The 14,236-nt window shown below is 43.8% G+C and overlaps 1 protein-coding gene across 19 annotated transcripts in view; it reads right to left on the reverse strand.

The window, feature by feature from the left end:
• Positions 1 to 14,236, reverse strand: part of LOC110077805 (ABC-type organic anion transporter ABCA8) — a 109,899-nt gene that overhangs the window by 74,888 nt on the left and 20,775 nt on the right. For 4 of the 19 annotated variants that reach the window (XR_013541082.1, XM_078384330.1, XM_072990775.2 and 1 more), the window contains 2 exons: positions 2,135 to 2,250; positions 755 to 968 (listed from right to left, as the gene is read on the reverse strand). Coding sequence is in view for 13 of the 19 variants with exons in the window: in XM_078384330.1 (XP_078240456.1) it covers positions 755 to 968; positions 2,135 to 2,250 (330 nt within the window). In the remaining 6 variants the exon portion in view is untranslated. Of the gene's footprint in view, positions 1 to 754; positions 969 to 2,134; positions 2,251 to 7,914; positions 8,335 to 14,236 lie in introns of those variants that run through there. The other 15 variants (XM_078384338.1, XM_078384336.1, XM_078384339.1 and 12 more) reach the window with 10 other exon arrangements.

The raw sequence follows: 14,236 nt of genomic DNA on the forward strand, positions 1-14,236 counted from the left end.
GACGAGAGCACACCAGGCCCTCCTGTCTTCCACTGTCATGGTCATTAGGACATAGAACCTGTTGTTAATTTATTTGAACCCTACCACTGGATTCGAGACTTGTTACCAAAGATTTGGACTCGGATTTGGGATTTGAACCCAAAAACTTGCTGATTTGCTAGAGATGGAAAGGAAATTTGCATTAATCTGCATGTTTAAATAATTATTTAATTCAATTTGTGTTCTCCAAGAATAATGAAAAAATAATGCATGTATCATTTAATAATTATTATAATTTGTTATCATCAAGTCAATTCTGACTTACAGCAACTCTTTTTTTAGAGTTTTCTAGGTAGAGAGTAATAGCAGTGGTTTACTCTTCCCTTCTTCTGGAGGTGCCCATGGAGTGTGCAGCTTTCCAAAGGGCACACAGGTGGCCCTTTTCCTAGGAAGCACCGTGTGGAATCAAACTCCCAACCTCTAGCTTCACAGCCAGATATTTAAGCCACTGAACTATCCAGCTAGCATTTACTTTCCATAATCAGGAGGAAACTGCCATGGAGTAGGAACTCTTATGCTCTGTCCAACAGACGATGGACGGAGTTCCTACTCCAGTCCTCTGAAGATGCCGGCCACAGAGACTGGTGAAATATCAGGAAGAACAACCTTCAGAACACAGCCAAAGGGCCTGAAAAACCCACAACAACCATCAGATCCCAGCCATGAAAGCTTTCGAGAATACAATAAACGAAATGATTTAACAGTCATTACATACCTTTCAATACAGATATGGTTTCTATTTTTCCCATTATTTCTCTTGTCATCTTCGTGTCTGGGGTATAAACAACTCTTAACGCAGTTAGGTTGTGGTTTACCAGCTCATTTAGCTGCCCAAGCGATGCCCGATGTACTTCCACACTTTCCTCAAAGTTCAGTGTTAATAACAGCAACACCATGACAGAGCTTAAAACTAGTGCTGAGAACCATTCCTATGGATAACAAATAAATCTGTGACAATAACATGGAGAACAATACCCCGGTGATGCTAGAAGATTGGTCTCTTTGTAGACATACTTTGCAGATCAGTGATGACTATGTATCTACAAAGATAAGGCAGGACACAGATCTTTGATTGCAACAAATATGAGCATCTACATGTACACAGAAGCAGAAGAGAAAGAAATTAGGTAAGGAAACTAGAGATGGGCACGAACCAAAAAAATAAAATAAATCAGGACGTTCGTGAAAAATCACTGGTTCATTAGTTTGCGTTCATCCAAACCAGAGAACCCGAACTTTCCTGAATTAACGATTTGCTTCCTCCACTCCCACAGCCTGCCCCCAACCCCTTCCCACTGCCCCCATCACCTCCCTACCTTATTCTGCCACCACTGTCATCTTCAGAGACAATGGTCCCTGTTAAGAATGGCTGCTCTAAAGACTGCATACCCACCAATGTTTGAATTAAAGAGTTAAGAATGTTGCTTTATCAAGTTACACTGTTTCAACACAAATGATAACAAGTTGTTTCCCAATTTTTGACATTTAACTACTTTTTTAAAACCTCACATTCTAAGCTCTGGTTGTGAAGACCCTTCCTCTCTCACTGTGTTTCTCTAACAAATATTCAGAGGCTGAACTAACATATTAGCTTAGCTCCTGTTTGTTCTTCTAACAAACTATATCATGCATTGGACTGGTAATATACTGAGACTGCCTCTTGGGTGTTACAGCAGACACGAAGCTCTGCTCTGATTCAACCAAAGCGGGACCACCATGTTAGGACTCCGTAGCATCTCAATTGAGAAAACAGCTTTGCCAACTCACTCAATGTCCTTGCACTTACAATATGGCGGATGGCAATAAACCATTTCTTCTCCAGGAGCATAGCCCTTTTTCCTCAGGAAAAAAATTAGAAAAGGAAAAAAAAGAACAGTGGAAAACCGTCTCTGTCATGATACTGATGACCAACTTCTCCAGCTTTTTGTACCAAAGCAATGATGATCCATGACAAAGTTGTACAACACACATAATAATGCCGGCTGTATTTGAGTTCTGGCAAATTTCCGGAGCTTCAGTGTTAAAAAAATCAGAAGAAATGCTGAACCCAAATATTATTTCACGCTTTTCTTCTGTCACCTCTATTTATGCTCACCTGAAAACTTTGCATTCTCATCCTCCACTTCATAATGATGTTTTTCCACAAGAGTGCAACAGTCTGCTGGTACAGACTTTGATTCCTTTGCTGTTGATTCTGCATTTTGGGGCCTGCTTGAAATAAAAAGATATAAGTACTGAATTTTTTATACATGACAAGGTGCAGCAATGGGGGAATTGAACATTGCAACACAACTCCCCCTTTGGTTCATTTGAGTAATACCATGCATATGTGTGTTTTCTCAATCACAATAATGTCTGGCATCTGTTAAGTCTAGACATTGCAATGGAATGATACCACTCAGCAAATTGACTTTGCAGATACGTTATACTGTAGTTTGCCTCAAACTGTATGGGGATGGTGTCTTCTTTTTCTTGAATAAGAATGTGCCGTCAAGTCAATTTTGAATTACAACAACCCTTGTCAAGGCTTCCCAGTACTCAGATAAGGTTTACCAAATCCTTCTTTTGGTGGCACTTTAGGGCTGTGCTGCCTACATAGGGATTCAAACTCTCAGCTCTGGTACTCCAACTTATTGAGCTATTTATCTCACTATACAGTAACAATTATGCATGGATATATATGAACATAGAAGGAAGTATCTCAGGCCTTGTGATTTACAGGACAGATGAATTAAGAGCCATTTGCTTGGAAAACATATTTTATATTAGTAGTTTCCAAGCATTTCAAAGAGCCTCAGCCACAGTACAGTTTCTTCTTTCTAGTTTTCAGAGATTAGTACAGAGGTATCAAATCCAAGGCAGGTTTTCTGCCTTGTCATGGTGAAGAGAAGCTGTGGGCTATGTTGTGCAGGGACACCCAAGACGGACAGGCCATAGTGGAGAGTTCTGACTAAACACGATCCACCTGGAGTAGGAATTGGCAAGCATCTCCAGTTTCTTTGCCAAGAATACCCCATGAACATAAACAAAAGGCTAAAAGATATGACGCTGGAAGATGAGCCCCTCAGGTTGGAAGGTGTCCATCATGCTACTGAGGAAGAGCAGAGGACAAGGACAAGTAGCTCCAGAGCTAATGAAGTGGTTGAGCCAAAGCCGAAAGGATGCTCAGCTGTGGACGTGCCTGGAAGTGAAAGGAAAGTCCGATGCTGCAAAGAAAAATACTGCATAGGAACCTAAATGTAAGATCTATGAACCTTGGGAAGCTGCATGTGGTCAAACAGGAGATGACAAGAAAAAACATTGGCATCCTGGGCATCAGTGAACTAAAATGGACAGGAATGGGCGAATTCAATTCAGATGAATATCATATCTACTATTGTGGGCAAGAATCCTGTAGAAGCTATGGAGTAGTCCTCATAGTCAACAGAAGAGTGGGAAAAGCTGTAATGGGATATAATTTCAAAAATGATAGAATGATTTCAATACGAATTCAAGGCAGACCATTCAACATCACAATAATCCACATTTATGCACCAAACACCAATGTTGAGGAGACTGAAATTGACCAATTTTATGAAGACTTACAACACCTTCTAGAACTGACACCAAAGAAAGATGTTCTTCTCATTTATGGGGACTGGAATGCTAACATAGGGAGTCAAGAGATAAAAGGAACAACAGGTAAGTTTGGACTTGGAGTTCATAATAAAGTAGGGCAAAGACTAATAGAGTTTTGTCAAGACAACAAGCTGGTCATCACAAACACTCTTTTCCAAAAACACAAGAGGCGACTCTACACATGGACATCACCAGATGGGCAATACCAAAATCAGATTGCTTATGTCCTCTGCAGCCAAAGATGGAGAAGCTCTATACAGTCAGCAAAAACAAGACCTGGAGCTGATTGTGGCTCTGATCATCAGCTTCTCATAGCAAAATTCAAGTTTAAACTGAAGAGAGTAGGAAAAACCACTGGGCTAGTCAGGTACAATCTAAACCACATCCCTTATGAATACACAGTGGAAGTGAAGAACAGATTTAAGGAACTAGATTTGCTGGACAGAGTGCCTGAAGAACTTTGGATAGAGGTTTGTAACATTGTATAGGAGGTAGCAACAAAAACCATCCCAAAGAGAAGGAAATGCAAGAAAGCAAAGTGGCTGTCCAATGAGGCCTTACAAATAGCAGAGAAGAGAAGGGAAACAAAATGTAAGGGAGATAGGGAAAGTTACAGAAAATTGAATGCAGACTTCCAAAGAATACCAAGGAGAGACAAGACGGCCTTCTTAAATGAACAATGCAAGAAATAGAGGAAAATAATAGAAAGGGAAAAACCAAAGATCTGTTCAAGAAAATAGCAGATATCAAAGGAACGTTTTGTGCAAAGATGGACATGATAAAGAACAAAAATGGTAGGGACCTAACAGAAGGAGAAGGCATCAAGAAGAGGTGGCAAGAATACACAGAGGAACTATACCAGAAAGATTTGGATATCCTGGACAACTGAGATAGTGTGATTGCTGACCTTGAGCCAGACATCCTGGAGAGTGAAGTCAAGTGGGCCTTAGAAAGCTTGTCTAACAACAAGGCCAGTGGAAGTGATGGTATCCCAGAGGAACTATTTAAAATCTTAAAAGATGATGCTGTTAAAGTGCTACATTCAATATGCCAGCAAGTTTGGAAAACTCAACAGTGGCCAGATTATAGAGAAAGTCAGAGAGTTCCAGAAAAACATCTACTTCTGCTTCATTGGCTATGCAAAAGCCTTTGACTGTGTGGCCCACAGCAAACTATGGCAAGTCCTTAAAGAAATGGGAGTGGCTGACCACCTTATCTATCTCCTGCGAAACCTATACGTGGGACAGGAAACAACAGTTAGAACTGAATATGGAAACACTGATTGGTTCAAAATTGGGAAAGGAGTACGACAAGGCTGTATATTCTCCCCTGGCTTATTTAACTTATATGCAGAATACATCACGCGGAAGGCTGGACTGGAGGAATCCCAAACTCGAATTAAGATTGCCGGAAGAAATATCAACAACCTCCGATATGTAGATGATACCACTCTGATGGCAGAAAGGGAGGAGGAATTAAAGAACCTCATAATGAGTGTGAAAGAGGAGAGCACCAAAAATGGTCTGAAGCTCAACATCAAAAAAAAAAACCTAAGATCATGGCCACTGGTCCCATCACCTCCTGGCAAATCAAAGGGGAAGATATGGAGGCAGTGACTGATTTTACTTTCTTGGGCTCCATGATCATTGCAGATGGTGACAGCAGCCACGAAATTCAAAGACGGCTGCTTCTTTGGAGGAAAGTGATGACAAACCTAGACAGCATCTTAAAAAGCAGAGACATCACCTTGCCAACAAAGGTCCGCATAGTCAAAGCTGTGTTTTTTTCAGTAGTGTTGTATGGAAATGAGAGCTTGACCATAAAGAAAGCTGACCACCGAATAATTGATGCTTTGGAATTGTGGTGCTGGAGGAGACTCATGAGAGTCCCCTGAACTGCAAGGAGAACAAACCTATCCATTCTAAACCCTGAGTGCTCACTGGAAGGACAGATCCTGAAGCTGTGGTTCCAGTACTTTGGCCATCTCATGAGAAGAGAAGACTCCTTGGAAAAGACCTGATGTAGGGAAAGTGTGAGGGCAAGAGAAGGGAACTACAGAGGATAAGATGGATGGACAGTGTCATCGAAGCGACCAACATGAATTTGACATAACCCTGGGAGGCAGTGGAAGACAGGAGGGCCTGGCGTGCTCTGTTCCATGGGGTCACAAAGTGTCGGACATGACTAAACGACTAAACAACAACAACATCATATCCAATTATGTCATAAATGAAGTTAAGGTACCTCTGCTGCGGCTGTCCAGGAGGTTCAGGTAGCACAAAGGTATCTTAACAAGCTGGAAACATGTCTGATTGATAACTCTCTCTTCTCTCTTTGCCGATTCCTTGCTCGTCCCCCCCCCCATTGTCTAGTTATTTTAGCATTAGATTAGCAAGCCTCCAAAAGAAAAAAGGAAAGGAAAGGAAAGAAAGAGGAAAACAGACCTAGGCACAGGTTCAGAAGGATTCAAATGATAGTCACTTTCCCCACTGCCCTGTCTCTCCCAATTTTGCTGGAGCCAGCTAGGATGACATCAGATACAAAGGTCACAAAGTCACCTACATTGGTATAAATAATCACACTGTCTGAATCCATATGAATGCATTCAATTCCAAAAAAGTAAAAGACCCAGCAGCAGAGGAACTGACTACAGTTTGTGACGGGGTAATTCTGGGCTGATTTGCATGGACATATAACCAACGAAAAATACCATGAATCAGGTTGCTCCAATATGGAGTATTTCCCACATTATTTATCAGTGTAGGCACACCTTTAGTCAGATATGGGAGAAGGTACAGGTAAAGAAGCTGTTGCCAGGCAACAGGATTGCGAGCTAACTGCATAATAAAAACCCTGGTTTTCCACGCACTCCAGGACCTGCATTGCTCCAGCTATGAAAAGTCTTAAAGTAAAGAAAGGATAAGGGTAAGAAAATGAAATTATCAGTTAGGAAGAAAGGAGAAATAAGATAAATGTTTCTGGCTGAGTGGGTGCTCACATTCTTCTCTCCAGCTCTGTGCTGAAGGGGTGATGCTTTTTAAAAATGAAAGATGTCACTTGGAACTTAGTACCAAAAATAGCCAAATTGCTTCCAGCAGATATTTGGGGAGGATTTTGGAGTTTATAATAGTAATAACAGGATGAAATATAGGGGTTAATGGGAGCAGGTGTGACCCTCTAAGAAACAGGAGTGGGTATATATAGCACCAAGCCCTCTGGAAATGGCTTGTTTCTGTCTGTAATGTCCCTACACACTGAGGAAAATATGCAGTGATTATGCTGGCTGGATAGCTCAGTGGCTTATGTATAAGGCTGTGGAGCCACAATTTGGGAGCTCGATTCTCTACTCTTCCTCCTAGGAGAACAGCAAGCTGTACAGTCCCAGGGCGACTCCAGAAGAAGGGAACGGTAAGCCACCTCTGAGTACTCTCTGCCTAGAAAACCACAGAAAGAGTTATCATCAGTCAGAATTGACTTGATTGCACACAATTATTATTATTATTATTATTACATTGTTCTAACCCTCCACAGCCCTGCACATACCTTTCCTTCCCAGCCATCTCTCGTCCTTCCCCTGGCTTTCAGCTTTGCCAAGCATAAGGCAGGAGAGGACAAGGGTGGTGGGACCCAGAAGAGTTTCACAAGGTTACTGGAATATTTGAAGGGAAAGGAATTATCTCTTTGTGATCTGCCATTGCCATGTAGGGCATGTATGGATGTGAAAGCTGGATAATAACGGTGGACCAAATAATAATTATTTCATCTGTGGTATCAGAGGAGACCTTTACAGATTCCATGAGATCACCAGAAAGATACATGTATTAAAATACCAATCAGATGAACCTTGAACTCAAACTAGAAGCTAAAATAGCTTTCAGCACAAGACTCAACGAAAATCACAACACGGCTAGGAAAAGTAGAGGGAGTAGGAAAAGAGGAAGACTGAACATGAGATGGATTAAGTCAACAAATGAAACCAAAATGTTAAAGTTTCAAGACCCAAGTAGGCTTGTTAATTATATAAGCTTTTGGACGTCATTAATTCAGGTTGCCATAAATTGGAAGCAATTTGATGGTATGTAACGACGTGGTGGCGCTGCGGGTTAAACCGCAGAAGCCTCTGTGCTGCAAGGTCAGAAGACCTGCAGTCGTAAGATCGAATCTACGCAACGGAGTGAGCTCCCGTCGCTTGTCCCAGCTCCCGCCAACCTAGCAGTTCATAAGCATGCAAAATGCAAAAAGATAAATAGGTACAACCTCGGTGGGAAGGTAACAGCGTTCCGTGTCTAGTCACACTGGCCATGTGACCACGGAGGATTGTCTGCGGACGAACGCTAGCTCTATGGGTTGGAAATGGAGACAAGCACCGCCGCCTAGAGTAGGACACAACTGGACAAATTGTTAAGGGGAATCTTTACCTTTTTAACAATAACAACTCCATCCCCAGGAACTGTAGGTTGGCCTGTAGTATAAGTCATCTTACAGACACACCAATATACAGGAAATCTACTGTAAAAAGCTATTCACCTGCTGATTCCATTAAAAATTAAAAAGAAAAAACAGAAACTATGATGTAATGGGATGCTGTGTCCAACCACTGTCCTAATAAAACTGAGCAACAAGACAGAGAACAGCTTCAGCCAGTCCAATTAAAATTATAGAATTTATATTTCAAGTCAACTGATGACTATAGAAAGCATTCTTCTGATTTTTAACATGGCAATCCAGATATAATTTACTTCCTGCCGTCTCCTCCACTTCGGTCTGGTCTTTTCTTTTTCCTTTCTTTTTCCTTCTTTTCTGGCTGCTTTTGCTTCACTCAGTTTATCCTTCGCTTCACTTATTTTATTTTTACTTTATTTAGCCTACTTAGCTTATTTTTTAACTTATAATCTTTCTGAGTTTCTCTCCCTGGTTTCCTGCCTTGCTGGGACTGCTTCAGAGGCTGCCGAGAGAGCTGGAGGAGGCGGAGGGAGAGACCTCACCTTGGCCTGGCTTGTCAGTGAGGCAGAGTCTGGCGTCCCGGGAGTTTATGCCGTTGCTGCTTGCTGCGGGGGTTGGGAGAGCTTGCCTTTCGTTCCGTGGCGGCTGGAAGAGCTTAAGCCCTTGGAAAACTATCGTGCTTGGTGGGCCTGGTGCTGGGGGCCTCGGGAGACGTGGCCCAGCGTGGAAGGGTCCAGTAGAGCTTGCCGGTTCGAGAGCTAGAACCCCCGGAAGCTGTGGACGCTGTTCGAAGGAGTCGGGTGATCCTGTGCTTAGGAAACTGAGAGACTGAGAGTGAAATCTGATACCGGCTGGCTGTGTTCTTTCTCAGAGCTTCTCGGAGGGCCAGATTGGAACTGTGTCTCTTTGCTATTATTTATGGCTACAGAAGCCCAGCTTTCAGCAGTGGACCCTGAAAGGTTGAATGGGGAATTCTCCTTTCAACTCTCTAACGCCGAGAGAACCAGCATAGGTATCATGTCCTCAGTGGCTCTCCTCCTTTCAATGCTTTATCGAGCTTTGCCTCTGACTGTCTGGGTGCGGGCTCTTGCCCCCATGAACTTGAACTCATATCCAACGACCACTCAGAGGAAAATAAGACCTTCTCCTAGGGTGTTGCAGGACAGGACTAATTATATGGGGGGAGAAGCTTGGGTTTATTTTCTTTGCTTATTCAATATATTAATTTTTGTTGTTTTCTGTTTTATTCTGTATTATTCCATTTGTTGTCATTAGCTTGCCCCATACTATTTATTGTTTAATCCATTTAAAACAAATGCACACTTTAAATTTCAATATTATAATTATTTAAATTGTATAATTTGAATTTTATTGAATCTTCTAATTTACTGAATCTTCTAATTTAGATATAATTTGGAGAAGTAATGTGGGGTGGTTTAATCTATGTCTAATTTAACATATTATATTTTTATTTCATGTTTTAAGGTTACTATTAGATATTATATGTTAATTTGTTATTATTGTTTATTGAATTATTGTATTATTCTTTTTCTTTGTTCTTTGTTCTTTTTTCTTCTTTTTCTCTATCCCCCTTCTTCTCCGCCCCCCCCTTCTTGACATGGACAGGAGGGCCTGTTTCCCCAGCGAGGTGTCTAATATCGGTGTGATAACAGGTAGAGGGAGGTATAAAGGTGTTGGCACAGTGCCTACTCCACCAGTGAACAGATGTCTGAAGGCTGTTCACTGTTCTGACACTGTGACCAACTGCCAAAATCGAGGTAGGCAGCCCAGCTGGCCCTCCACTCTGAAGCTGGTGCTTCTGAACGCCAGGTCTGTATCCAATAAATCCCAGCTTATACAAGACCTTATTCTGGATGAGGATGCAGACCTGGCATGCATAACTGAGACCTGGATGGGTAGGGAAGGAGGGGTCCCTTTGACCCTTTCCTGCCCTCCTGTTTATGCAGTGCAGCACCAGGGCAGACTGGAGGGGCGGGGGGGAGTTGCCATTGTTTATAGAAAATCATTAGAGGTTACCAGGCACTCCTCGCTTGTGAGGCCGGGTCTGGAGGCTCTCCATGTGTGGATTGGGGCCAGGGATGGTATTCGGATCTTGCTGGGTTACCGCGCTCCAGGCAACCCAGCCACCTCCCTACCGGAGCTGGCGGACTTCGTCTCAGCGGCACTGTTGGAGTCCCCGAGACTTTTGGTCCTGGGTGACTTGAACATCCATGCGGAGGCAGAGGTATCCGGGCCAGCTCTTGAGTTCTTGGAAACCATGGCTTTCTTGAACTTGTCCCAACATGTCAACGGCCCCACACACATGGGTGGCCATATGCTTGATCTGGTCTTTTCTACCGAGTGTAGTGAGCGTGGTCTGATGGTGACTGACCTTGTGTCAGTCCCCTTGTCATGGTCAGACCATTACCTGATAAAATGTAACCTCACAATGGCGCTTCCCCCCCGCAGGGAGCAGGGACCTGTTTTGATGGTCCGCCCTCAAAGGTTACTGGATCCCATGAGATTCCAGGATACCATGACAGGGATTCCAGCGGCTCTGTCTGGCGCTCCTGTTGAAGTCCTGATTGAAGGTTGGTTCTCCGCCGCCACTAGGGCTGTTGACACGATCGCACCCAAACGCCCCTTCCGGAGTAGAGCTCGGCCAGGACCCTGGTATAATCAGGATCTACGAGCGATCAAGCGAATAAGGAGACGGCTAGAGTGCATTTGGAGGAAGGAACCGACGGCTTACAATAAGATTGCTGTCAGGATCGCAACTAACTGTTACCTTGCCAAGGTAAAGGCTGCTAGAAGAGCTTACGTCGCTGACCGGATAAGCGAAGCTTCCAACTGGCAGGCAGAACTTTTCCGTATAGTTCGCGATCTATCTGGAATTGGCCAGGGTGAAGGGCCTCCTTCTATCATCTCACCTGACCAATTTGCAGCGTTTTTTAAATCTAAAGTGGAGGCCATCCGCCGTGACCTTTCGCCTTTTTTAAATACAATGGATCGAGCAGAGATGTCCAGCGCTCCATCCTGCCCGGTAATTCTCGATTCTTTTCAGCCTGTAACATCAGAGCTGGTAGACAAGGCGCTTGATCGCTGTCGGGCCACCACCTCCTCTCTCGACCCTTGCCCGGCCTGGCTAATCAAAGCAGCCAGGCCGGTAACAACTGAATGGGCCACTGCAATAATTAATGGGTCTCTCCAGGAGACACTCATTAGGCCCATTAGGAAGAAACCAAATCTGGCGGCGGACGAAATTGGCAATTATAGGCCCCTCGCCAGTGTGTCCTTCCTCAGCAAAGTGGTTGAGAGGGTGGTGGCAGACCAGCTTCAGGCGCTCTTAGACGAAACCAATGCTCTAGACCCATTTCAGTCGGGCTTCAGGCCGCGCTATGGTACAGAGACGGCACTGGTCGCACTGCTGGATGACCTGTTGAGGGAGGCCGATGGGGGCAATGTGTCCTTGTTGGTCCTCCTCGACATCTCAGCTGCCTTTGATACCGTCGACCACGGTATCCTCCTGGGGAGGCTCTCCGAGCTGGGAGTCAGTGGCCTGGCACTTGCCTGGCTCCGCTCCTTCCTGGAGGACCGCCCCCAGAGAGTGCAGATTGGGGAGAATGTCTTGGCCCCGTGGAGTCTCAATTGTGGGGTTCCACAGGGGTCGATCATCTCCCCAATGCTGTTTAACATCTTCATGAGGCCGCTGATGACACACAGCTCTACATCTCTTTTACTCCAACTTCAGTGGATGCCGTCCAGTCCCTCCAGCACTGCCTGGAGACCGTACTGGAATGGATGCAGACAAATGGATTGAGGCTGAATCCGGACAAGACGGAGATCTTGAGGGTGGGTGGCCCTCCCGTCAGCGGCATAGATGACTCACTTTCTTTTGGAGAGACGACCCTTGCCACAAAGAGTGAGGTCTGCAGCTTGGGGATACATCTGGACCCGGCGCTAACCATGGAAACCCAGGTGGCGTCCGTGGTCCATTCTGCCTATTTTCATCTATGGCGGATTGCCGAGCTGCGGCCATATCTTGATCGGGGGCCCCTGACTACTCTAGTCCATGTGTTCGTAATCTCGAGATTAGACCATTGTAACACACTCTACGTGGGGCTGCCTTTGAGGCTCATGCGGAAACTCCAGATGGTCCAGAATGCAGCAGCCAGGCTTCTTAGTGGGGTGAGAAAACATCAGCACATCTCCCCCACTCTGGCTGCGCTGCACTGGTTACCTATTCGTTTCCGCATTGACTTCAAAGTTTTAATGATTACATATAAAGCCCTAAACGGTTTGGGACCTCAATATTTGGCAGATCACCTCCTCCCACCCAGATCTACCCGAGTCACCCGACATAGCCAGCGGGGACGGCTGAGGGGACTGACGCCGAGGGAGGCCCGGAAGGAGAAAACAAGAAACCGGGCCTTCTCGGCGGTTGCCCCTCGGCTGTGGAACACACTCCCCACTGAAATCCGGCTGGCACCCTCGCTGGGGGTTTTCAAAAGCCAATTAAAAACTTGGTTGTTTAAAAAGGCCTACCCCCAAGTCAATTAAGTCATTTTCCTTTTCTTTTTCTCTATCTTTTTTCTTTCTTTTGTATACCACCATCTTGGAAACCTTTTGTTTAGAACTAATTAGTATAAATGCATTTTATATGTTTTTTAACTTGTTTTAACTGATGTAAGCTGCCCCAAGTAGACGTTGTCTAGAGGGGCGGGGTAAAAATCGAATAAACAAACAAACAAACAAACAAACAAACAAATAAATAAATAAATAAATAAATAAATAAATAAAATATCTTGACATTTAGAATTATGGGTTTTTCAATTTTTTTGCTTTTGTTTTAAGGTGGGTATCTATATATTTGATGTTGTTACTTGCCAACAGGTCACCTCCAGCTTATGGCAGTCCTATGAATCTCCAAAATGTCCTGTCATCAATGGCCCTGCTCAGATCTTGCAGACTCAAGCCTGTGGCTTTTTTTTTAGGTGTCCATCCATTTCATTTTTGGTCATCTTCTTTTCCTGTTACCTTCCAACTTTCCCAGAATTATTGTCTTTTCCAGGCAATCCTGCCTTTTCATAATGTGCTCAAAGCAGGACAGCCTCAGCTTCAGCATTTTTTTTATCCAGAGAAAGTTCAGCCTTGATTTGATTTAGGAACCACTGGCAGGTATCCACAAAACTCTTCTCCAGCAACAAAACATGCATTAATTAATGGATGAGAAATTGCCTTAGCCACAATATTTAATGTATCTCAAATAGCTAACTTTGCATTGCATTTGGTTCAGCAAAAAATATATTTCAGTGAAGAGGTGCCTTAAAGTTCCTCTTAAAGCCTCCGATAGGGCCATGTGCCCAAATGACTCCCTCCTAGCTGATGTCACACAGGATGTCAGAGGGGGAAATTTATCTTTACAAATCCATGCATCCTTAAATTATTCTCATGACCCTAACTCAGCTTATGATCAGCATGGCTAGATCCAGCATGGCATTATTGTAGGAAAAGGCTTATACCCCAAAAGTTGGAAAAATATTCACCATCCCCCTTATTCAATGGTCAAAGAATCTCAGTGGTCAACGAATCTTACTGTCTCATCTATACATGAATGTGGGTCCTTCAGATGCCAATTTTAATCAGATATTTCATGGCTATACTGGGAGTGTGTATATGTGTGTGTAAACACAAATGTATGCATGGAGCTGATTATTACATCCTATTAACTTTTCCTCTTCTTTCCCTCCCTCTTTCCCTCATCTTCTTCCTCTTCATATTAGAAATTAAAACCTTATTTACAGAATGAGAATTGAATATGCAACAGCTGTGGAGACTCTGCAATGATTTGAAAAGCTGCTTTGGGATTACCGTGGTGGTGCTCACTAAGGGCAGAATTCTTGACTACCCTTGGCATCAGTAGTTTCCGGATGATCTTAGGTCTAGGTTTTGTATGGTTCAGTTTTACTTCGCTCTTCGGAATATTGCTCTAGCGATGGGATAACGAGGTAGCCTAACTGAGTCCTGAAGTACTGTTTCAATCAGGCTTTGAATGCAGAATTCAGTCCCACTGTATTCCATGTGACTTACTCTGAAATAAGCATGTGAGGCATAGGTGTTTAGGTCTAAACCCAAT

The sequence above is a fragment of the Pogona vitticeps genome, chromosome 2, assembly GCF_051106095.1.
Source record: "Pogona vitticeps strain Pit_001003342236 chromosome 2, PviZW2.1, whole genome shotgun sequence".
Lineage (NCBI taxonomy): Eukaryota > Metazoa > Chordata > Lepidosauria > Squamata > Agamidae > Pogona > Pogona vitticeps.